Here is a 26,573-nt window from a genome sequence, read left to right as displayed (position 1 = left end):
AGTAACACTTCGAAGCATTGATAATTCAGTTACAGTTAGCCAAACAGACATTCCAAATGGTATGCAAATTAAAGAAACCCTTGTGTACAAGGAGCCTACACTTCTGTTCTATTTCTTTAGACCACTTACCTATAAGTTGGCAAAATTATGTCTGGTTACTGTGATATTCTTGACTGTTTTTACAATCATAGTCAACTGTTCTTATCTTCTGTTAGAAAACATTATGGAATCGCTGTGGCATTTTTCTCCACATGCCTCCTTAAATAAAATTCAGACTAACACAGGAGGACAACCATATTAACAAAACATATAGGCAGGTAAAGTAAATTAAAATACGTAAACAAGCAAATAAATTGAAATGCCATACCTTGTTTGGATGGATGAGAGAGTCTCTCTCCAGGTTTGGAACTTCCTCCTTTACTTGCTTTTGTGCAGCTAGCCTCTCTTCCTCTTCATTTCGTTTTTTCTCATTTTTCCTAACCAGTATCTCTGCCACCTTAGCGGTAGGTTTAGATATTCTTGGAGACCTCCGTAAAGCTAGTCCACTGTTATCCATACCTACCTGCTCACGTTCCTCTGTTTTAACCCTGATTATCTGGGGTATCAGCTGTTCATCTGCGTTTCTTTTATTCGAGATCCTTAAAGTTAACTTAATACCATCTTTTTGCTCTTCAGATGTCCACTTCTCCTTAGTCCTGCTTTCCTTAACCTTACTACAATATTCAGAAGTAGTCTTGTCACTTCCTTTTGCTCTTACTTCAGTAATTCCTGCTCCACATTTCAGATCTCCCTTACGTTTTTTTGAGGTTGGCACATACCCAGAGATGCATTTAACAGGCACACCGAGTTCAGCTGTCTCAGAGTTTTCCTTTTCTGCTTCCAACTTACGTTTGTTTTGCAACTGGAGATCATCTCCTGATGGCGACTCCTTAGACCTTTCTGCCGAGGTCTCTTTCACTTCCACTGAATTTCCAGCAATTGATGTCACAGTTGATACTTTATTCCTCCTCCTCCTCCGAGAATCTTTCCTATTAGAAAAAAATCGTTTTTTGGAACGCGCTTTACTTTTTTTAGTTCTTTTGGACAGACAGACTTTCTCTGATGTTTCATCTACTTTGTGCTCACCAGAATGGTCTGTACTTGCTAACTGTACTTGATTTTCTGTTTCTGAGGAACAAGAAAGTTCTTCGGGTTTACAATCTACCGTAGGCGGCTCTTCGCGTTTGCCTTCACCTTTGCCTTCTGTCTTGGGCAGCTCTTCAGGTTTGCTTTCTGCCTTGGGCGGCTCTTCGGGTTTGCCATCTGTCTTGGGAGGCTCTTCGGGTTTGCCATCTGTCTTGGGAGGCTCTTCGGGTTTGCCATCTGTCTTGGGAGGCTCTTCGGGTTTGCCATCTGTCTTGGGAGGCTCTTCGGGTTTGCCATCTGTCTTGGGAGGCTCTTCGGTTTGCCATCTGTCTTGGGAGGCTCTTCGGGTTTGCCATCTGTCTTGGGAGGCTCTTCGGGTTTGCCATCTGTCTTGGGAGGCTCTTCGGGTTTGCCATCTGTCTTGGGAGGCTCTTCGGGTTTGCCATCTGTCTTGGGAGGCTCTTCGGGTTTGCCATCTGCCTTGGGCGGCTCTTCGGGTTTGCCATCTGCCTTGGGTGGCTCTTCGGGTTTGCCATCTGCCTTGGGCGGCTCTTCGGGTTTGCCATCTGCCTTGGGCGGCTCTTCGGGTTTGCCATCTGCCTTGGGCGGCTCTTCGGGTTTGCCATCTGCCTTGGGCGGCTCTTCGGGTTTGCCTTCACCTTTGCCATCCACCTTGGGCAGCTGCTCAGGTTTGCTTTCACCTTTATCATCCGCCTTGGGTGGCTCTTCAGGTTTTCCATCCCCCTTGGGCAGCAGTTCACTCTTTGAAGAAAGGTCTAGGGCATCCTTTGCGCTAATCTCCTTCCTGACCCTGTCTTCCTCTATACAAAGCTGCTCATCTTTTGACAACAGTTCTTGACTAGAGTTTGAATGATCCTGTACAACCGTACTACCTATGCAGATCACTCTTCTTTCTGTACCACCTTTCAGTTTACTGTTCATATTAGAGGGCTCAGTGCTGCATTTTTTATCCATATTTTTAACAATCACAGTTTTTTCCTTAGTAAAACTGATTTTATCTTTACTGCCTTTCAAGTCTTCCTCCATTGGTCTCCCAATTTTATGGCAGCCGTCTTCAGTGTTAAACATTACCTCTCCATTTACCAAACGTTTTATTGTTTTATCAGAACTCAGAAATTCCACTGGAGATGTTCTTATTGATCCTTCCTCTAGTTTACCATCATTCAAAGCATCTTTAACAGGTGCGGAAGACTTGGTTAAAGCAGTCCTCAATGAGCCATCAAAATCTTCAGTTAACTTGAGTTCACGTTTTTTCAGTGGTATTTTAGCTTGCTGATCATTCTTAAGGATCTTCTCGGCTTCTTCACTAGTTTTTTCAGAAGTTTCTTGCACATTTTTAACCAGAATGCAGACCTGCTGTTTCTCAGGCTCATGAAAAGTGGCATTCATGGTGCAGTCCTTTGTTTTGAAGTCCTTTAGCTCTTTAATTACTGTAACATTGTTTTTAGTAGACTTGATGTTTTCTTGATGTAGTTTACTTTCCTCTTTGATACTTTTTGGTTCCTCAGTGCACTCCGTTTCCTTAAGGGCAGTAACCTCTGCAGAAGAAAATGTTTTTAATTCGTTTTCATTTTTATGATCCCCTGTGCCATCTGTTTTAATTTCAATTTCTTTTTTGCATTCGGCAGACTTATTGTCCCATTCTTCATTGACTTCTTGTTTAATGTTACCCACTTTTTCTACAAAACAGAAAAAAACACGATTTTTAGTATGAAAGATTTAAAAAATAATCATGTAAAACCTGAACACTTCTGACTTTTTACATACATAATAAAGTTATACTTGACACAAGAGGCAAATTGTATACACATGATAAAAAATCAATAATCCTAGTTCAAATTTACAATACTAAAATTAACATTATAAGGTGCAAAAAATTATGTCAGGATCTTACAGATTGAGAGAGGTAGATATGTCATGTATAACCATATTTTGTCTGTCCTTTTATAGCAAAACATGGTGTACTACAGCAGTCAGAAATGTGTTGGCATCAATATATAGATCCAAGAAAGTTTTTACTCCTTCCTCCTACCATGACCATTACAGCATGCATCTAAATGCTCCAATCACCATTCATTTCTTCCCTTCTTATGACTCAGAAAACAGCAGAATGCAGAATAAATAGCAAAGGACAGCTACCAGACATGAAGATTTCTGATGCCCCTAATAGCTGTCTACATCTAGGTAGCCAGTGCATGGCTACTCCAAGTTGCTTGAGAGTACATGCTTTGGACATAGCAGTGACGGGCAAATGTACGCCCTCACTGACAAAGCTAACACTCGTGAGTCACTGTAAAGTGGAACACAGTACTTAGCCTTCCCTCATGTATAACTCCTTCCTAGGGACTCGCCTTCCATCTCACAGGATAGGCAAGGAAACTTTGGCTGCACACTCCTATCCCTCTTAGCCAGCTGCTTTAGGTCCTATACAATTAGCTAAACCCACATCAAATGATAGGTAATAAATGATCCATTACTTTAAACTGTGGAGCTGGCCCCTCGAATATATTTTATTTTTACCTAGCTGAAAAACACAGATGTTTACTTGAATTCATTAACTGAGGCAGAACACTGATCAAAACTAAAACTGCACGCAGGGGTACACAAAATAATAAATTATACAATTAATACATGCAAAGTAAAGGTACAACTTCAAGACGATAAAGACTTAATGAAGTGCAGGCTGCTTGATATTTACAGTAAAATGCACATTATATACAAGTCTTACAGCTAAACATTAAATTATAGTGGAATGCAAAGGGAAAATAAAGTTGTGCAAACCTTACTATAAGAGTAGATGTTGGAATAGATCGTGGTTGCAGTATTCCTCACTTATCCTGCTAAGAATGCTGTACATCCAACAGGTCTACAAAATCTTAGGTGCCTTCCTCATGCACTATACGTCAGACCCGTGACCTATGCATGAGACAATGTCCTAGTACATAAGAGATGTATGAGCATAAAAGTCTTCAAAGCTTTCTTGCCAAAGAGAAAAGACTGAAGTGAATACGCAGTTTAGTCACAGTCATAAAGAAAAGAGAGGAATGATATTAATGGATCCACCTTAGCCTAGAAGTAGGACAAAGGGGGGGGGGGCAGGGGTTATAAACTGCAATACTGCTATTGTAAGATTTCAGACAACAATCTTAGTGGTGCAGCAAGTGATATACACCTTTGGTGCAAAAGGCTGTAGGGTTCCATCTCCGCACCAAGTAGACTGATTGCTGACACTGCAGAGCTGCATGGGGGGGGGGGGGTTGTATCACCATTTAGATGAAATGTTAGAGAGGTCCCAACTGCTTGAGTTGGTGGTAGCTCATGTTATATTTTCATATAAAAGATCCCACGGCACCTATCGAAAAGAGTAGGAGTTCTTTAGCACAACATAAACAAAACATTATTTACAAAATATACATATTTACAGGTGCATACCTACACATTCCTATACACCATCATTATTCTTCCATAACTGACTACCACCCCTTCTTTCATGACCATTACCTAAATTTTCGCCAACCATAATCTAATTTTTCGCAATATATCACCCAAAATCTATTACTCACTAAACAAAATTTTAATCTTCCATTCCAAATAACCCACATCACATAAAATAAATTATTTTCCTATCCTTCTCGCACATTCTTTCCTTATGTTTTTATAATATCCATATGTATTCATATATGTATATTATATCTTTAATACATTTTTTCACACAACTTTTTGCAGAGTTTAACCACTACTATATTTCAAAAAAAGCATGCTCTGTTCTCTTCCTCCCTACAAAAACTCTCTTTCAACTTTTTTATATGTTATATTTCCCTTTATCAGTAATTTATTTAATACCAGTCTCCAGAGAAAATCCTAACACTCAAGGTACACCACTATATTCTTACTTTATTTTATGTAAATTTGAATGCTTCTGTTTACACCTTATATTTTCCTTAAAATTTAACTGTGGAGCTTTTCTCTCTGGGCCTCTGCTGAAAATGGACATGTACCCAGTCGGGACTTTCTTAGTCAACAAATGTAAAATAAAAATAATAAATTGGCTTTTACCACTTCTAGTAAATCTTTCTGGGTCTATATTAGATGAACGAATGCTTAAAATGTTGAGTATGACATGCTTGACAGCTTTTAAGCGAAAGTTCATCTAAGCGAAATCCCATATCATCGAAACAAAGTTTCGAAGACTTATAGTTGGCCAGCCGTCGTCTGAGAGCAAAAATGTACTATAACACCATTAACCCCCCCCCCCAAAAAAAAATACAAATCAACAAACAGAATAAAGTGGGGGGCTGTGCCTCCCACATACCCCCTACTTAAATATACCAATTCCGAGATTGCACCACAGTGGAGGACTGTAAGAACGGCTAGACAAGGTGAATGTTCTGACGTCAGCCATTGGCTTCCTGACAGCTGGTCAACTACAATTTTTCGAAACTCCTTGTTTCGACATTCTTAGCTTTCGCTTAGATGAAGGTTCGCTTAAAACCTGTTGATCATATCGTACTTGACATTTTAAGCGTTCGTTCATCTAATAGGGAACCAATCTTCCCATACCGTTTACATTATAATATTGTTTCATTGCATCATTAAATCACACTCTATTCTCTATACCATCAATTTTCAATTTCCCTGTTAGCATTTTTCGTGATAACGATTATATTAAATGAAGAAATTACAAATCCTCTCTCTTTTCTTATTCTCATCTCCCAATTTTTTTCTACTTGTTTTTAAATATTTTCGTTATTAGTTTCTCTTCATTTGCCCACTTAAATACTCTACACAAGTTTAAAGAAGCAGAATAAACAACTGGATTTAATAACCCGAATCTCCCTTCATCTTCCGTCATATACAACACACCTCTTCACTGGGTTTAAATGTGAACACTGTAAGAAAACACTTACTGCACAATTTCATATTTTTTTCTAGAATCATATCAACATTTGACACATATGCTATTTTCCCATTAACACAGAATTCAACAGACAAATCTTTGTCTTGAATGCTAATCTACAAGTCCTTCACATAAGACTTCTTTTATCAAACCCTCCAGCCTCATAACTACATAATCTTTCCAAATTTTAGTCTAAAAAATATTTCACTCCAATTTTCACATCACCCTGACCCTTACTTTTATCTTTATTCAAGGTAATTTCCATTAAACATCCACTCAGACAAACCACTTCCCTCATCCATATTTTATTCTTACCAACCACAAATATATCATCGGCATATGTCAAAACTACTGGAATTGCCACTTCCTTTTGTATCACATATCTAGCATCTTTCATTTTATAAGCTACTTCACTCACTATTGCATTGATTATTAATGCAAACAATATCCCACTCTTGGGACACCCTCGTCTTATACCACAATTTATGCATACTTCTTTACTCAGCCAGTCATTCACTAACACTCCCACTCTTTTTTGATATGCTGAGAGATACACTCTCCTAAGTTTATTAGGTACCTATTCCATACTTCTCATAACATTCACATCCTACAAAAGCATCATGTCGCACTGTATCAAATGCCTTACTAAAACCTACCATACTACCGTGTTACATCCTCCCATTTACTTGCATCATCCACAATTCCTTGACCACCAATAATTCCTGGCATCCTTTCCTTTTTATACCAGATATACTTTCTTCCATAACATCCTTCACCCTTCCTTCCATTCTCCTCTGTATTACTCTCAACATTTTTATAATCTGTCTTATTTAGTGCGACAGGTCTTCAGCTTTTATTTCATTTACTTCATCTTTCTTCCATATAAATTTTAATATCTTACCACATAACTTAAACAATCCCTTCTTTCAACCATTAATTCAAAACATTCTCTTTGCCAGTTCCTTAATTTTGTGTACATTTCATATTCTATACCATCGGAACCAGATACTGAATCAATACTTAATTTCCTAAGCACTTAATCCATTTAACTATTTTTTTCAAAATTTTCCTTAACTCGTTCTTGAAACTTTTTACTTTCCACTTCCTCTTACTGTCTTTTTTTCTTTTATACATATTTTCTACATGCTGTGCTACAATACTCATAATTTGGTAGTGTTCTTTTTACTCCTCCTTTTACATTTTTCATTTCCCTGATTATAGTAATACTCTCCTTTACTATTTTACCCAAATATACATACACCTCCTCCATTCTCCCTTGTAAATAACACCGCTGCTTAAACAGTAGTCTTATTTTTTCTCGATTTGTTTTATATATTTCCTTTTCTATATCATAATACTCTCTCTTATAATCATCTCTAAATTCTCCTACACATTTCTATACATTTTTCCATACTTCACTTTATCGTCATTTCTTATATCATCTTATATCATCCTGCCATTAAAAAAAATAATTTTATACTTCTCTTTAAATTTAGTCCACCCACCACTCAGACCAGTTTTTATAAAATTCTGTCATGGTTATATGATCCCTCCATAATTGCTATTCTTCCCACTCTCTAAATTCATCACATGATTTCTCAATTATTCTTTTTATTCCCTTTCCTATTTTAATATACTCCCTTTCTTCCATCACCTCCATCCACATTGCTAAAAGACACAAAAAAATCTGTCTCTATTGTATCACCATCTGCTACAGCCAAACCTTCAGAGAGTACAAAATCAATTTCACATTCAACTGCCCTCTTCTACAAGCCCACCAGCTTCCATTCCACACAGCTAACTTATCACATTTTATCTATTCTTGCATTTAACATCCTTTCCTTTTATATTTTCCCGTTAAATCATAAAGCCCCCCCCTGCAATAATAATTTTCATATTAACCACCACATAATCTAATATTCGGTGAAACAGATTTTCGCTTTCCTTGCTATTGATTTATGCATATAATGCTATATTTCTATAAACATTCACCACAACGATCCTTCCAGATGTTACATTGAGTATTTTTACTGGTTTTTTTTTTGTTTTTTTAGTATACAATACAGCAACTCCAGAGCAGCATTCATCTCCTAAAATTACAATTTTTCCACTCCACAATTTTTTCTGTTTGCAGTCTTTCTTCATTTTCCAGGAATGTTACATCCTCTAGAAGAATACTACCTACACCACATTTAGCACACCATTTCAGTATCCCTGCCCTTCTTACCTTAACACTGTACGCATTTACTGAAAGCACTCTAAAATTACTACTTTTCCTTAAGTTTAAGGGAAGTACTTTTTTTTTATTCCCCAATTTAATATTTGCAGAGTCTGTGTACAACTATTCCTTGAGCCTTAGAATCACATTTTTCATTATTTTCATTCACTTAAACAAATCTAAAGACACTTCTTACCTTTCTTTTTAATCCTTGGTGATGTGCTTTTAAAACTTTTTTCCTCACCCTTAACCTAGCATCTATCAAATTTCTTTTCCCAACATCCTTCACACTCCCTTAACAAATACTCGATTAAATCACTTTCAAATTTCTACATCATTTTCAACACTCTCAGTACAGTTACATCCATCCTCCCAAAATGTAATACTTTTATCCAGGTCATGCAAATAAATAAATAAATAAATCTTTACTACTCCATCTTCTTTTTCATTAACACCACTTTCCCTACTTCATTACTTTCAGACATCAAAATACTTAATCATCCTGCTCAATATTATATTGCTTCTTCTTTTTAAAATCAAACAAAAAAATGTCCTTCACTTTTACAGTATTCTACATTCTACATTCATGATCATATGACCTTTTCCCCTCACACTAACTACATCTTATATTAACTCATTCATCAGATAATATAAATCCCCACAAACAAAAAATTCTGCTGTCCCATATAGCCAATTGTTCCTCTGTTCCCACCTACATAAATAACTCTTGGTAAGTGCTTTATGACATCTTTTTCATATTTTAAAATAACATCCACTTCCTAACCCCTTCCAAATACCCCTCATCTTTAAACTTTCACAATAACAGAAACTAAACTGAACAACACACAAATGAAAAATTATTTTGAACATCTTTGAACTCAATTTTATCGGTATGAAATTGAACAAATTTTTTAACAGAGTCCCCTGCCCAGAAAACTAACTAATTCCATGGGTAACAGTCCTCCTTTTTTCACAAAGATATTTCCATTGAGTCATCACTCTCAAATGTTAAGTCACAAAATGTCTCTTTCTCCAAATGAATCAAGGATCTAAAAGGAACTAATGTCTTTTGCTTCAAAACCTAAAGGTAACACTAAATTATCCCACCCATATCAGTTGATTATTTATTTTTATCTGAATAAACCTTTTTTCTTTTTAATAACGTTTACAGTACTTTTTTTTACAACTGCATCAGCATATGATTTTCCAAATTAAAGCCTACTTGTATCCTTATGTCCATCCAACTCACAACTTGCTTCCTTTCTACTAAATTTGCTGTCCTTTTCAAAAACCTTTTTCCATCATATCAGATCATGAAATCTCATTCTCTTCTCTAGGATCACATTGTTCAATAAACCAACAAGTTTTTCATCAGGCAAACCTCCAGGAGTAATTTTAGTTATAACAACTTCTTCAAATTCCAGAGGTTTAAGTCAGCTAGATGATAACTATTTGTACTATCCACTCACTTTTCAACAGTTTTCTGTGCAACTGACATAACCACACTGTGATCACCAACCGAAAAACTCTCTTCTTGCTCCATTACATCACAGCTTTTCCTAGCTGCCTCCACACCAGGAACAGAAACAATAAGTGCAGCAGCAGAAACCTGCCCCTCACAACAAAGTGTAGGGGAAGTCCTCTGATGGCCTGGCCAAATTTCCACTAGTTGGATAAATACCACTTTGGATCTCCACTGAAAAAAGAGGCCACTAACCTAGAGGGACTAACCCAGTCAACAAACAATAGATGGATAGATAGATAGATAAATAGATAAAAACTGTTCTTCATTAGATCACTGTTGCAGTGTTTCACAATTTCCAAAACTTTCAGGAGGAAGGGGCAGAGAACACAGCAACTGAGCTGGAGTCCAGCAGGTCTTGAAAAATGGTATTGGTAAAACTTGCTCTACGTCTGGAAAAGGCATCTATCTTGTAGTGTTTTGTGAAGGTGTGAGAAGACCAGATAGATACCACCATAACAGAAGAAACTAGGCCTTTGAAGAAGGCTCCATAAGTTGTTGTTTTTTTTGTCCCTGAAAGGATTTGCCATGGAAAGAGTAACAAAAAAGGAATGGGAAGGGAAGGGAAAGCAATTTAAAAGTGTTTTGTTTATTGACTTGTAGATCTAACTTCTTACCTTCCAAGAAAAATAAAGTTGTTCACACTTTATAATTTTTTTTTTATCCTTTCTAGGCAGGATCTCAGTCGCCTGAAAATCCAACAAGTGAAGACTTGTTTTACCCTTTATTTTGAGGATTAGGAAAGAATGCTGAAAGTTGGATGGATTAATTTGGAGATACTCCTGTAACAACTTAAGGCATAAAAAAGGGCCAGTTCAGAGGCTAACCCTGTCTTTATGGAAGACTAAGAAAGGATGAGAGCCTGCAACTCCAAAACTCTCTTAGCTGAGATAAGGGCAACTAGTAACACTGTCTTCCCTGTTAAAATCAAGGAAGCAAAGGTAGCCAGCTCAAAAGGAGAAAAGTTTAGCTTTTACCAGAACATAATTCATGGATTAGGGATATATTTCCTAGGAGGCTGGATATGTGGGATGTCATTAAGAAACTGTTTGATCTCATAACATAAAGATGGGGCTCAAGACAAACTGAAATGGCTGACAGATGCATTTTAATAGAAGTAAATGCTAGGCCTGAGCTAAGCAGCTCACAGAAATATTTTGATAATCACCCACAAGATGGATCCGGACCCCCTAATGCAGCACCAAATAGAAAATCTCCTCCATTTAACATCAGATTCAGATTTTTTAGTAGCACACTTTGTTGCCTCTAAGTACTTGTAGCATGCCCTCAGAATAAGAACACCTGAAAAAACTCAAAAGCCTATCATCCATATTGTGAGGTTTACGCTCTTGAGGTTTGAATGAACGAGAGAGGCTTCTGCATGCATAAAAAAGCCCACCCCTGGGATAACTTATGATGACTGACTTTGGCTAGATGAAGAAGGGGGGACGGTACAGTTATACAAATCTTACTTACCTGTAACAGCAGATGATCGTAGAACACATTGCCTTACTGGCATAAGGGTAGTAGTGCCTTGCAACCCTTCATCTAGCTGTCTACCAAAGCTCAGAGCACCCCCCCCATGTCTGTCTGTGGGTGAGATGGACCAAATCAACTGGCAGTACAAGCACTACCCATCAAAACCATGGAATGGACCCGTTTTGTTTTCAATGGTCCAGAAAGAAATTATGAAAAAATGCAAGCTGTCTGAACACCTACTCTTCCAAACTGAAAACCACTCACACACAGACAAAAAAATCAGTAAAGGCCATTGACCATAACTCAATGGCTACTCCAGTACTTAAGTACATCCAAAAAAGGGGGGTGATGGGTGGGTACTGCCAGTAAGACAGTGTGTTATATGAACATCTACTGTTATAGGTATGTAGGACTTGCACAACTGTATATATATATATTTTTTTAAATAACACTTTGCCTTACTGGTATATGGGTGGACTTCCAATGCTTATCCAACTTGGGAGGAGGAAGAATAGGGGGGCCAGGAGCCCGTGGAGAACTGTTTTAGTGAAGCCTGCTCTGGATTTAGAAGAGACATTCAGCCTGTAATGCTTTGCAAAGATGTAAAGGTATGAACAGATTTCCACAATGCTGCATCTGAAATACTTTTCACTCCTTTTCAATACACCGCTGAAGAGGTAAAGGCCCTGGTGGAATGCACATTTATCTTGTGAGGATTCACATTGCCATGATGGGTGTAACAAAAAACAAAGCCAGAAGACAGCCAAATGGCAATGGTTTGCTTGGAGACATGGTGACCTTTTTTGCCCCTATGTAGGAAATAAAAAGCCTTTGGGCCTTTTTGACATAATTTAGGTTTTGTTTAGGTAGTACAGTACCTAAGCTGCAAATGCACATCCAAGGTATGAAGTATTCTCTCCCCCTTATGCTTAGGTTCTAGGAAGAACTCAAAAAGGTTAATAGACTTACTGAATTCTGAGACCACTTTCAGCATGAAAGGAGGGGGGGCGGTTAGTGTGCAACACAGCCCTATCCCTGTAGAAAATCAGGTAAGGTTGTCCCACCATGACAGCCTGAAGCTCAGAGACTCACCTTGCAGATGTCAAAGCGATAAGCAAAACAGCTTTCCATGTTAAAAACTTCAGATAAGCCCCAGCAAATGTTTCCAAAGGTGACAAGGTCAATTTTTCAGATCATACTGGAGAGCCTATGAAGGAAGAATTTGCTTGCGAGGGGGCCTCCTAGGCAATACTCCTTTCACGAACTGTTTTACTACGAGAAGAAAAGGGGGCATCAACTGACAGACAAGCAGACAGCTGCTAAATGCACTTTAATGGGCACGTATAAGCCATCTTAAAGTACAGCAAGTGTTTCAAGACCAGAGTGATGTTAATTTCAAAGAACCTTTTGTTCCCATTTAGGCACCATTTAGAAAACCCTCATACATTTGCACAAAGAAATTTTTCTAGCAGCAGGTTTTCTGAGTTGCTTTAACACTTGGTGCACATCCTCATGAAACAAATACCTAAACTGAGTAAAGAATGAATTATCCAGGCTGTCAGCTGTAGTTGCACTAAACTGGTGTACTGCAGTCACCCCTGAGACTGTGTGAGCAAAACCAGAGTTTCAGAATTCTGTAGTAATTGCCCTTGGCCAATACTATTTGAAGGCAAAACAAAGACTGCCTAGGCCAACAGGGGGTCACCTCAGTGATTATTAGTATTTATTTCATATTTATTTCAGAAGTACACTGTGAATCAGCAGAAGGGGGTGGAAACGCATACAGGAACTGTTGCAATTCACTAAGGATTTTTCTGTGTGTACTCCACCATAATTTCCCAGCACATAACTTCCTTCCCAAACTTTACACAGTTTAACTATCGCAAATAGTAGGAATCTTTTGTATGTAATTAATTCAGTTACTATGTCCTTTTTTACTCAAATTCTTTTTATGATAATATAATTATAGCAAAGACAATGTCCTATTTTTTCTTGTCAAATTATCTTCTATTCATTCTATGTATCAAGATTGTTTCTTTTACTTATGTATGTATTACTATTGAATTGTAATTATATAATTCTGTGGAGCTTTTCTCTGCGGACCTCCACTTGAAAATGGGCTCTTCTTGGCCCAGTGGACTTTCCCGGTCAACAAATGCAATAAATAATTTCAGTCCAAGGGAAAGAGAATGACTTTGACCTCCAAACATAGCAGCAAGGATGTCTGGAACAATACATCCAGCTGTCTGTTTTGAAAGGAAGCAGAAGCAGACAGATCTATTTGAGCCATCCCTATATCTGGACTAGCTCATCGAATACCACTGCCTTGAGATGCCACTCGTGGGTCTTTCCAGTATCTGTTTAGTCTGTGTGCCACAATGTTTTGCTCTGACAGAATATATGATGCTTGAAGAGTTAGAGAATACTGTAAAGCCACCTCCAAGGTCATCACTGCCCACCAGCATAGATGAGATGACCTTGTACCCCCTTGTTTGTTGAGGTACCACATCAATGTGATGCTGTCTGTAACCACAATAAGAGGTCCCAGAGTTCACAGGTGTTGAAACACTCAAGGCGTGCATTACCACAGACATTTCCTTGATAATGATGTTGCTTCCATGTCTCCTTGGGCTCTCAAGTAGTCTGCACTTGCACTCCCATTGACATGCAAAGTCAGATGAATCTGTGTGGACAAAAAGTATCAGACCAGGTAGAAGACGGGAAGTCTTGTATTGATACCAGTCTGTCCTCTCCACCAGTGTAACTCTCATCTGATGAAGGGCAGCACCGGCAAATGAGATTCCAAGGAATGTAGGTGTTTCTCCAACAATCTCCGTCATAGACCTGAATTTTTCTCATGTGGAGACAGATCAGTGGTATCCTAAGAATCATGGTTGCCATCAGTCCTAGAATTTTAAGGAATTCTCTTGCTGGGGAGACATTCCTCCTGCAGACATCCTGGAAAATCATCCACTAAAGACAGGAACATGTCTTCAGTAAGAAAGATCATTCTTTTGTTTTTTGTAAGCCTTTGCAAGGTTGTCAGGCATGACTTCCGAAGATTCAACTTTATGCCTAGCTGAAAGAGCAAGGTCAAGACTTTCTCTAGTGATTCCAAACACCTGAATACAGATTCTGCTCAGATCAGCAAGTTGTTCAGATAAGGAAGCATGTGAAACCCAAGAGTCTAACAGTGGGCCACTACCAGAGCAAGACATTTGGTAAACAGTTGAGGTACTGTGGATACCCCAAAAGAGAAATGCAGAGAAAGCTTTGGCTGTGCAACCAGGCATAACTCCTTATCAACACCACTGTTGCTGCATTTCTAGAAACAGTACTGCCCCCTTCCACGGCACACTTTAAAGCATGTTAAAACACTTGAGAAACAGAGGCCGACACCCGTTCCCTGGCCCCACAATCAAGGAGCCTAAATCCTCACCACTAACACCAGAGAGGGCGTCTCATATATGAGGAAAGGATAACAAATACATACAGTAAAGTGCAATTTCCCTTAAGAGCACACAGAGATCACAGTCAGTCCGGGGCTGGTCACTTCCTTGCTCCCCTGGTCCCCAATAAGACTCCTCACTGGCACAGCTATACGGTCCAGATCTCAGCCTAGCTGGGCAAGCTAAAATCTCCAGCACCCTCTCTGTCCAACCAGTGCTTCGTGTCTCTGCCCAAGTAGCTGACACACACGCGCACACACACGCACACATACACACACACACACACACACACACACAAACACACACACACACACATTGAGATAAGAGGTTATGCAACCACACAGACACTTCTGGGGAAGGCTGGCACAGGTTCTCCAGCTGTGGCCCTTTTAACCCAGACTACACGGTAGTACTGGCTGCCACCACCCAGCTAATATTAGCTACCCAAAAGGCCCTTAAAAGGGTGTCCAATTATTACTGTGCAATATTACTATCCAATTGGCAAGTGTGACTAATCAGTCAAGGCTTATTAGAGTGGCTTTGTACAGTAAATTCTATAAATATGCAATGTACTCTAGAGCTTAACTTATCTCTACACAAACCAGCCACAGTTAAAAGGTTTTAAAATATTTAATAATAAATAATTAAAACCGCAAGACAATACTTTCTACTACACAGTCAGTACTAGTCAAGAGTTCAGAGATCACAAAGAAATACTTAAAATAAATCAATGGTACAGTTCTGACATCTCGGAAAAACACTTAGTCTAAACTTTATAGTTCCTAGCTAATCTAAAAGAAAACACAAGTCTAAGATAACTGACATAAGACAACATGCAGAGTGCTGAGAGTTAGATGGCCCAGACAAAAATGCTTAATGCATTCTGGTTCTCTCTGTTTAAATTGAAACTGCAGTTCTGATAAAACATTACTTCATTTTACACTTTCCTGGTGTTCCCAGGCTGACAGAAACTGCATTTACATTCATATTTACAAATATTACATAATCATTACAAATTATAGAATTATCTATAAAATTCTATCTGGCTAGACTGGCAGCCTTCACCCATCTCTACTAGTCTTCACACACACACCCCCGGAGAACTCAAGCTAGTTTTTCAAGTGACCCTTGGGAAACGCCACATGAGTGGGTCAGGTCTATCTGAGTATACCTACCCCATTCCCTGTCTTGAAAGCCATCTGCATTGGCATTGCTACTCCCACTGCGGTGCTGCACTGACATATATGCTTGCAACCCCAGGCTCCATCTTAGCAACTTGGCATTTTGCTGGCTGGCTCTGTTTAACCATATTAGGGGGTTATGATCTGTCATAACATACAGGTGAGACTGAAGTTTCTGAAATGCCCACACTATGGCTAGATATTCCTTTTCTACAGCTGCATAGCATTCCTCCCTGGGTTGGAGCCTACGACTGAGGTACACCACTGGGTGCTCTTCCCCAATGAAGAAATCTGGCCAAGTACAGTCCTCACCCCATGGTTCGAAGCATCCACCTTGCACAAAAAATTATTTGCTGTAATCTGGACTGGCCAACACAGGGGGTCCTCCCAAAGCTTCTGGAATACCTGCTCACATGCTGGGGTCCACACTACCTTATCTGGCCTGTTCTTCCTTGTCAGGTATGTGAGGGAAGCAGCTATGGTACTATAATAATTGGGGACGAACTTTCTGTAGTATCCTGCTGTCCCTAAAAATGCCCTCACCTGCTTTTTAGTACCAGGTGCAGGCCATGCCTGAATGGTTGCCACTTTGTCAGGTTCTGGCCTTATCTTACCACTCCCCACTCCATGTCCTAGGTAGGCCACCTACGCCATACCCACCTGACATCTGCTCGGCTTGATGGTCAACCTGCCCTCTGTAGTCTGCCCAGCACCTCCCTGACATCTTGAAGGTGCTCTGGCCAGGAATGACTGTAGATGGCAATATCATCTAGGTAAGCAACCCTGCTCCTGCTAGGATATTATTTACCAGCCTATGGAAAGTCACTGGGGAATTCTTCATCCCAAAGGGCATCTTTGTGAACTCATACAAGCCAAAAGGAGTCACAAAGGCTGACTTCTCTCTAGCACTGGGAGTCAAGGGCATCTGCCAGTAACCCTTAGTAAGATCAACAGTTGTAAGATACTTAGCCCCACCCAGTTGCTCTAGGGCCTCATCTGTCCTAGGCATGGGGTAAGCATCTGACTCTGTGTGACAATTTAATTTCCTGTAGTCCACACAGAACCTGGTGTTGCCATCCTTCTTTGGCACTGGCACCAGCACCACTGGGGAGGCCCAGGGACTGTTGGACTCTTGAATCACCTCTAGTTCCAACATCTCCTGTACCTCCTCGCTCAGGGTGTGTCCGACTCTCATAGGCACTCTATAAGGGGCCTGCCTAATAGACCTTTGGGGTCCTGTATCCACCTGGTGCTGTACTAGGTGGGTGCACCCTGGTTTCCCAATGAACATGTCCCCAAATTTCTGCACTGCTCAGACTTCTCAAACCTAGGTAGGAGATAGCTGCTGGAACACTGCTACCCCTTCCACTGAAGTGTCAGACGGAGCCTCACTGAGGAGATCAATCCCCAGATCTCCCTCAGACTCCTCCTGCAATCCACTACAAATGCTCATCACAAGGGCCTTCCTATCATGGTACAGTTTCATCATGTTAACATGGTATAATCTGTGCCCCTGCCATCTGCCTAGCAGTTCCACCATGTAGTTAACATCACTTACCTTTCTTGCCACCTTGTAGGGCCCCCCCCCCAAGCTGCTTGCAGCTTGTTGTGTCTGACAGGAATGAGAACCATTGCCTGCTGCCCCACAGCAAACTCTCTAGCTCAAGCATTCCTGTCAACCACACCTTTTTCTGTTGTTGGGCTTCTGCCAGGTTCTCCTGGGCCAGGCCCATGAGTTCCCTGAGCCTTGTCCTGAGGTTTAGGACGTATGCCACAACAGACCCCTTGTGAAACTCGCACTCGCCTTCCCACTCATCTCAAATTAAATCTAGAGGTCCCCTCATCTTATGCCCATACAGCAACTCAAAAGGTGAAAACCTGTGGATTCCTGGGGAACCTCTCTGTAAGCAAACAACGGATAGGGCAAATATTTGTCCCACTCCTTCTTAAACTGATCTGCAAATGCCTGTAGCATGGACTTGATTGTAGAGTTTAACTTCTCAACAACACCATTAGTCTGGGGATGGTAGGGGATAGTCTGCATGTGCTTCACCCCACAAGATTTCCACAGACAAGCCAGCAGGTCTGATATAAAATTGGCACCATGGTCAGTCAGTATTTCTTTTGGGAAACCTACCCTGCTGAAAATCTCTAACAAAGTATTTTCCACCTTCTCTGTCTCAATGGAGGACAAAGACACTGCCTCAGGGTATCATGTAGCATAATCCACTACCATTAGGATATACTTTTTCCCTGTGGAACTTGGGGCACTCAGCGGACCCACAGCTACTCTCTGAAATGGCTCCTCAATCACAGGCAAAGGCATCAAACGAGCTCTCACAATGTCTCCTGCCTTGCCTACCTTTTGGCACTGCTCACAGTTCCTGCAGTACCCTGTTACATCTCTGGAAATTCCAGGCCAATAGAAGTTCTGCATAATGCGCCTCTTTGTACATTTTATGCCCATATGACCTGCAAAGGGAATATCATGAGCTATGGCTAGAAGTACCAGACGAAGGCTCTAGGCACTACCAACTGCTGTACTCTCTCACCTTCTAGCCCTCCCTCAGGGGTCCACTCTCTGTATAGTAACCCTTTGTCCCAGTATACAGATTCTCCCTTTCCTCGAGTATCAGGTGCCTCCCTAGCTACGTGGGGTCTGAGTGCTGAGCCTGTCTCAACTCTCTCCTTGTAACCCTTCCCAGTTCCCCTTCCACAGTAAGTATGGCATCCTCAAAGTGGTGCCTCACTGTCAGTCTGGGTATTACTACTCACCTCTGCCTTTGCAGTCACTCTGTCCAAGGGGCCATCAGTACTCATAAGCAGCTGTGGCTCACCTTCAGTCTGCCTTCTACAGCATAGCTCACTCCCTGACGTGACCACCTCACCAATCCTGACTGCAAGTATGCGGTCTGTCTAGTTCTCCCCCAGCCTACCAGACCCACATGCTTGTCTCCAATCCTGACTGCATGTAACTGCACAAACACAGGGAACTGCACTATCAAAATCATTCCCTATCAAGACATATCCTCAAACACACCTACTTGCTGTCTTCCTTTTCCACCCTCCCAGTCAAGGTGAACCCAGCCAAAGGTATTTGGAATGGGATCCCTCCTAAAGCCCTGACTGGAGTAGACTGCCCAGGCAAGTAGTGCTCATCTGCAACCATTGCAGACTTTACACTGGTTATATCAGAGGCTGTCTCTCTCTTGGCAATGGCCTCTTTGCCATTCACTACAATAGGATATAGTCTCTGGTGGAAGTTTGGTACCCTTGTTGTCCCAAGACAACCTACTATTAGCATTTTGTCTTTCCCACTTACTGGCTCCATCACCTTTGGTTCCCCACCTTGCCTCCATGGACACCTGTATGCCACATGGTCCCACTGGTTGCATTCAAAACATTTAACTCAAGCTCCTGGACGTGTAGCTGGGCTAGTGGCTTCCCCTGCTACTGGCAGATTCTGTTGGGGCAGTCTGTGCTGCCCACCATGGGTTCCTTTAGACCCATGAGCAGTACTGGGGGTCCACTTCCTTTGCAGGGCTGCCCTGCTTGCCAGGTATAGGTCTCCCTTCTTCCCCAACTCATCTGAAGTAGCACATGGTCCATCAGCTAACCAGATCTTCATATCCTCAGGCAAAGTGTTAAGAGTTTGTTCTCTCACCAAAAGGTCTGCCAGCCCTTCAAAAATGATGACCTGACATCCACTCACCCACTTATAGAAATAAATGCTCAATTCAGCAACATATTCACACACACTTTCATTTGCCTTGCGTCTATGTTCACGAAACATTTTCCTACACGTTTCAGGTGTTAGCTTAAACAGTTCTAAAAAAAACAATTTTTACAGCAGTATAATCAAAACATGCAACGTCAGACAATTTGGACAGAAACAGTTACAGCTTTACCATGGAGTAAAGGGGTCAGGAACCGTACCCAGAGCCCTTGGTCAACTTCATACTGTTTACATACCCTCTCAAACATATGAATGAAACTATAAAAATGATCCCCCTCTTTAAACTGCAGAAGAAATTTACTGACCTTTTTTGCTTCTGGAGTCCCGTTACTCCCTTCTCCATTACCTCCATGACTCTGGCGAAGAGTCAGCATCTCCTTCTCATGCTGCCTCTGCCTCTCTTGTTCCTCAGCTTGCAGACGTAACAGTTTCTCATTCTCCACAGTCTGCAAATGTCGCAGTCTCTCATTTGCTTCTAATTCCACACGCCTAGCCTCCAACTCAAGTCTCTTTAGCTCCAGCTGGATTTTTAAGTCCACTGCAGAAAGGTTGAGCTGTCCATTCTCCAAGGGAATTGCATCTCCACTGCCAGTCTGATTGTCCTCCCGGTTGTTGTTTTCTGATGCAGCTGTAACCACGGCTGCACAATCAGGTCCGTCTTAGTCAGGTTTCCATCCACCAGTCCCCTAGCCTGGCACATATCCACCAGCTGGCTCCTTGTCAGCTTTCCGTACTCCTCTGCTGACATGCTGCCTGCTCACCCTGACTAACTAAACTAACAAAAGAAATAAAACAATTGTGATCTGAAATGAGTATTCACTGTGTGGCTGATTTAGAGTACAAAACACCTTCAGAGCTCATTGTACACAAGCTACAGGATTCACTCTGCCCACACCATTAGTATTTGCCAACTAATTAATATATGAGGATATCTTATCCCAACCACTGCCACCAAGTACTATGATGAGGATATCTTATCCCAACCACTGCCACCAATTAATATGGCGAGGATATTCCAACCACTACCACCAATTAATATGTGAGGATATCCCAACCACTGCCACCAATTAATATGTGAGGATATCCCAACCACTGCCACCAATTAATATGTGAGGATATCTTATCCCAACCACTACCACCACCAATTAATATGTGACGCCCGTGCCCTGGCTCAGCAATCAAGGGGCCTCAATCCTCACCAATAACACCAGAGAGGGCATCTCGTATAGGAAGAAAGGATAACAAATACATACACACAGTAAAGTGCAATTTCCCTTAAGAGCACATAGAGATCACAGTCAGTCTGGGGCTGGTCGCTCCCTTGCTCTCCAGGTCCCCAATAAGACTCCCCATTGGCACAGCTATACGGTCCAGATCTCAGCCTAGCTGGGCAAGCTAAAAATCTCCAGCACCCTCTCTGTCCAACCAGTGCTGTGTGTCCCTGCCCAAGTAGCTTACACACAAACACACACACACTTTGAGATAAGAGGTTATACAATCACACAGACACTTCTGGGGAAGGCTGGCACAGGTTCTCCAGCTGTGCTCCTTTAACCCAGTCTATATGGTAGTACCGGCCGCCACCACCCAGCTAATATTGGCTACCCAAAGGCCCTTATAAGGGTGTCCAATTACTGTACAATATTATTATCCAATTGGAAAGTGTGACTAATCAGTCAAGGCTTATTAAAGTGGCTTTGTACAGTAAACTCTATAAATATGCAATGTACTCTAGATCTTAACTTATCACTACACAAACCAGCCACAGTTAAAAGGTTTTAAAATATTTAATAAATTAAAACCACAAGACAATACTTTCTACTACACAGTCAGTGCTAGTCAAGAGTTCAGAGATCACACAGAAATACTTGCAATAAATCAATAGTACAGTTCTGACATCACAGAAAAACACTTAGTCTAAACTTTATAGTTCCTAGCTAATCTAAAAGCAAATACAAGTCTAAGATAACTTACATAAGACAACAGGCAGAGTGCTGAGAGTTAGATGGTCCACACAAAAATGCTTAATGCATTCTAGTTCTCTCGGTTTAAATTGAAACTGCAGTTCTGATAAAACATTACATAATTTCACACTTTCCTGGTGTTCCCAGGCTGACAGAAACTGCATTTACATTCATATTTACAAATGATAGAATTATCTATAAAATTCTATCTGGCGAGGCTGGTAGCCTTCACCCATCTCTACCAGTCTTCACAGAGGCAATACATTTGAACAAGACGTTTTGCACAGCAGGCAAGAATACTATGAACCTATCTAATTTATACATACACCTAAACACAAACTTCCACATAAAACTCTGTTAAACACTTTCAAAGCTACTATGCTGGACTGCATCAGCTTCTTTCATGACAGCCTAGTTTATCTGAAGGGACCGGATTTGATGAAGACAGTCTATATTGGAAAAGGCCACTGGGGACACAGAAGTAAGGTATGCAGATAAAGGGGCTTGGTGGCCAGGCATGGCAGAGCACACCCTGAATTTCTTAAATACTTTGTAAGGCACAGACGCGCTTAGCAGAACAGAATTGTAAGCTTTCTTAGAAACATCTTTCAATGCTGGGATCAGTGGAGGGAAAGTTGCCAAGTCCAGGGCAACATCCTTCAAAAGATAATAAAACCCCTGCTAATCTCAGGGGGAGAACATGACTGCTCCCAACTGAATCCAGCCCCAGATGCTGTAGAGATATATCTGTTTGGGTTTCTGAACCTGTTCGTCCCTAGAGGAAACTGAATGACCAGACTGACACTTCCAAATCTTCAGATTCCAGAACCCTTTCAAAATCAGGACCCTTGGGTGGCTGAACAAGGGTAGGAGTAATGGCATTACTCATAACCTGGGTTTGCACACCATAATCAAATACCTGAAAAATGGACCCTGTCAAAGCATCAGATTCTACACCCCTGACTTTCCCTGCACCTAAAGAGTCTGGTTCTCCCATACCAGAACCAATTAACGTTACACCTCTGGAGGACATGTCGGACCCTCATGTTATAAACAGTTGTGGTACTAGCACCACATCTGGGGACCAGGAAGCAAAAGATGGGTGGTCCAACAGCCTACCAAAGGCTTCTGCGGAATTATAAGCCATGGACAGAGGCATATATCTTGACTTTATTTCTAGGAATTTTTTAGGTGCCCGGAGTCTATCAGGTCAGGGGATAAAAAAAAATGAGCAGATCAATGCCAGGTTCTGGCTGCACTGTCAGCCATGTAAAAAATAGACAAAACCCACTATTCTCCCTCTAAATAGCAATCTGAAGTCTATTTCTGCAGGAATACTACACTGAGTAAAATGACAGCAGTTTCAGTAACACAGTTCAAAACAAAATACATGTCACAAAGTCCCCCCCCACCTTTTTTTTTTATATGCAAAGACTAGCTTCAGTCCCAAACAATTAAAACATAAAACAGCTTTGGACTGGGAATAAAGTATAAACTACAAAGAAATTCCTGTCAAAAATGTTTAACATATAAAACAGCATCAAAATTGCAATATAAATAAAATAAGTTATGTACTCACCATAACGTTCCAGGTTTGTTGTCCATGATCTCGCCTTCCTTCTTGCTGGTTGGGTTTGGAAAAGAGCATCTGTGCCGACTAAGCCTATTACTAGAGATCGACAGTTTCCACTGGCTCGAGGCTATACCCTATCCAATGATGCCTAGGGAAGATAACCCATATCTTATCTGCAGATTACCAACAAATAAGAAACCATATAGTAAAAACAAGGTCACAATTCTTAGCCTACGACTAATGAGGCCGGAAGGGAAGAAGAGAACATTTTATACCAATAAAAGTTTCCTCTCGATCCTCCAGGAAAGGAGGTTGGGGGAAGGAGGGTGGGATGCAAGAATGAAAGCAAGATCATAGACAACAAACATGGAACGTTATGGTGAGTACATAACTTCTTAATGTTATGTTGTCCTATCTCACCTTCATTCTTGCTGGTTGGGACAGTGTCCCCAGCACCTTCTTTCTTGGGTGGCTCAAGGGAATAAGCTCTTCAGAACAATGGAACAAAAGGAAGCCCTATTCCGGGAGGCCACATCTACTTTGTAATGAGTGATGAAGGTATGAGGATTGACCCATGTGGCTGCCGTACAAATTGAGTCCATAAGTAATCTGGTCTGAAACGCAGTCGAAGTTGACATAACTCTTGCTGAGTGGCCCCTAATCTTTCCTGACAATTGTTTATGTTAAGAATTATATGCATAGGTAATAGTATCAGCAAGCCATTTTGATAAGGTAACTCTAGAAATTGGTGCATCTTTTTCTGTTATCTGAGAAGGAGATGAATGGCTGGTCAGATTTTCTAAATTCCTTTGTTCTATGCAAGGAGAACCGTAACCATCTGTGGACGTCCAATTGGTGGTTTATATTCTGCCCTGTTGCCATAGTTTGGAAAGAAGACAGGCAGATCAATGGACTGATTCAAATTGGTCTCAGAACATACTTTGGGAAGGAATGAAGGATTCGTTATGAGAGACTGTCTTTGTGAAAAACTAGATAAGGAGGGTGCATGGACAGAGCTTGGATCTCTGAAACCCTCCTAGCTAAAGTAATGGCTGTTAAAAATTCTGCTTTCCAGATCAGAAATTTTAGTTCGCAAGAGGAGGCTGGTATGTAAGGTGGTAGAATCAGAATAGTCAGTACCAAACTGAGCTCCCAAGGATGTGGTGGTTCTCTTATTGAGGGCCTACGTAGAAAAGCACCTCTCAAGAAGGCTTTGCACAATCTGTGAGACATTATTTTTGATCCCATGTCTCCTATGTGGTAGTTATAGATATGCCGGCTAACTGTACTCGTATGGTAGCTGCTGCAGCCCCTTCACTGAAAATCTCTGCTAAGAAATTTAAAATTTTACTTACGGGGGCTGTAAAAGGGTCTATGTGATTCTTGAAAGCCCAACAAGAAAAACTTTTCCATTTGCTAACATACAGTTTTCTAGTTGTTGATTATTATGAGAAAAGATCAGAATGTGATGCACTGCAGAGGATATGTCTGGAAGCCTGGCTAAGATTGAAAGTGGAGCAGCCAAGCTGCCAGCTTGAGGGTTTGGATAGAAGGATGGAGCGTTCCTGACTGATGAGTCAGAAGAACTGGCACCATGTCTAGAATCCACGGCTCCTCCCGGAGATGGAGCCATAGGAAGGGGAACTAGATTTCACGAGGCCAGTACGGGGTGAAGAGGAGAATTAACCTGCAGCTCAAAGATTTGGCTTTCTGTTGAACTTTAGGGATTAGAGGAAATGGGGGGGGGGCATAAAGAAGCCCCGGAGGCCAATCGTGAACAAGTGCATCCCTTGCTGACTCCCCTGGAGGGGGGATTAGGGCAAGGTAGCTGCTGCACTTGGTGTTCACAGACTTGGCAAAGAGGTCGGAGCAAGGCTGGCCTCACTTGTAAAAAATTTGGTTTGCAATTTCCTGTTTCAGGGACCACTCGTGAGGCATCAGAATTGCTCTGCTTGTTGGATTTCCTCAGAACGTGCATTACAGTCAAAAAGGGTCGAGAAGATATTGCCCATTGCCACACTCTCTGAGCCTCTCGACACAGGGGGTAGGATCTGTTTCCGCCTTGTTTGCTGATACCGACATTGGTCTGTATTGCAATTGTACCTGGTGGAAGAGACTTCTGGAATGCCTGCAATGCCAGAAGTACTGCTCTCAACTCTAGGATATTCATGTGCACTCGTGTTCCTGCCAAATTCCTTGGATGGTCTTTTCCCAGATAATGCCCCCCCCACCCTATCTGGGAAGCGTCTGTGGTCACTGTAGCTACTGGTTGGGGGAGAAGAGTGAACGGCCTGCCTAGAGTCATCTGTGTGGATTGAAGCCACCAGCGTAGATCCTTCTTGCAGGAGCCTATGATGAAGATCTTGTGGGACATGTGCAACTCCTGCATGGACCACTGAGCAAAGAGTAGGCACTGTAGAATGCTCATATGTAGATGTGCCTCAGGTACTAGTGATATAGCAGCCGCCATAGTGCTTAAGAGCTTCAGAACAAACTTCACCTGTACTTTTTTCTTCAAGAGCACGACGGACACTTGATGGTGCAGTGTCTGTACCCTGTCATTTGGCAATTTTGCTACCATGTATTTTGTGTTTAAGTCTGCTCCTATATATGTAATAATGCTGTGATGGAAACAAGGCAGATTTTTTTAAATTTATTGTAATGCCCAGTTCTGAGCATAGATGGTTGGTGGTGTCTCTTGCTTTGGTTAGTAGATGCTCGGTGGTGACGGTCAGGAGCCAGTCATCTAAGTATGGAAACACCCGGAATCCTAGATGCCTCAGGTGATCCGTGACTACTGCCATGCACTCGGTAAACACTCTGGGGGCTGTAGTGAGGCCAAAGGGAAGAACTCTGAATTGGTAGTGGCTGGCTCCCAGCTAGAAGCGCAGATATCTTCTGGATCGCCTGCCCATTTTTATATGGTACTACGCTTCCTGAAGCTCAATTGAGCACATCCAATTGCCTTGCCCCAATAAGAGGAGTACAGACTGCAGTGTCACCATCTGGAACTTTGCTTTTTTTTTTTTTTTTTTTTACAGACTTTTTCAGCCTGCTGAGATCAAAGATTGGTCTCCAGTCCCCTGTTTTCTTTGGAATTAAAAAAAAATGAGTAAGCTCCAGATCCAATTTGGTCTCTGGGGACTTCTTCGAGGACTCTTCCTTAGCAACCTTTGTATCTCTAGGGTTGCTTGATCCCTTTGACAGGGTTGAATGTCTGGGACTGATCTTTTTGTTCGTGGGGGTAGGGTAGAGAAAGGTATGTTGTATCCCTTGGAAATTATCAACTGTACCCATTTGTCTTGAGTGATGTTCAGCCAGGCTTTTGGGTACAGTGATGGCCTGACCCGACTACCTCCAGAGGTTGGCAGGCGGGCCTCCTTTCAGGAGTGCTGGAAGGGTCTGCCA

General features: G+C 41.4%; 1 protein-coding gene across 1 annotated transcript in view; it reads right to left on the bottom strand.

The window, feature by feature from the left end:
* Positions 1-221: 221 nt before the first annotated feature.
* Positions 222-26,573, bottom strand: part of LOC122803258 (remodeling and spacing factor 1-like) — a 713,407-nt gene continuing 687,055 nt past the window's right edge. Inside the window, 3 exon segments of the mRNA XM_044072851.1 lie at positions 222-275; positions 368-1,196; positions 1,199-2,825. Coding sequence (XP_043928786.1) covers positions 222-275; positions 368-1,196; positions 1,199-2,825 — 2,510 coding nt within the window.

This window comes from Protopterus annectens, chromosome 5.part1 (assembly GCF_019279795.1).
Source record: "Protopterus annectens isolate FY-2018-M chromosome 5.part1, PAN1.0, whole genome shotgun sequence".
Taxonomy (NCBI): Eukaryota; Metazoa; Chordata; order Ceratodontiformes; family Protopteridae; genus Protopterus; species Protopterus annectens.
Note: the sequence above shows the minus strand (reverse complement) of the source record. Positions and strands in the feature narration are given on the sequence as shown.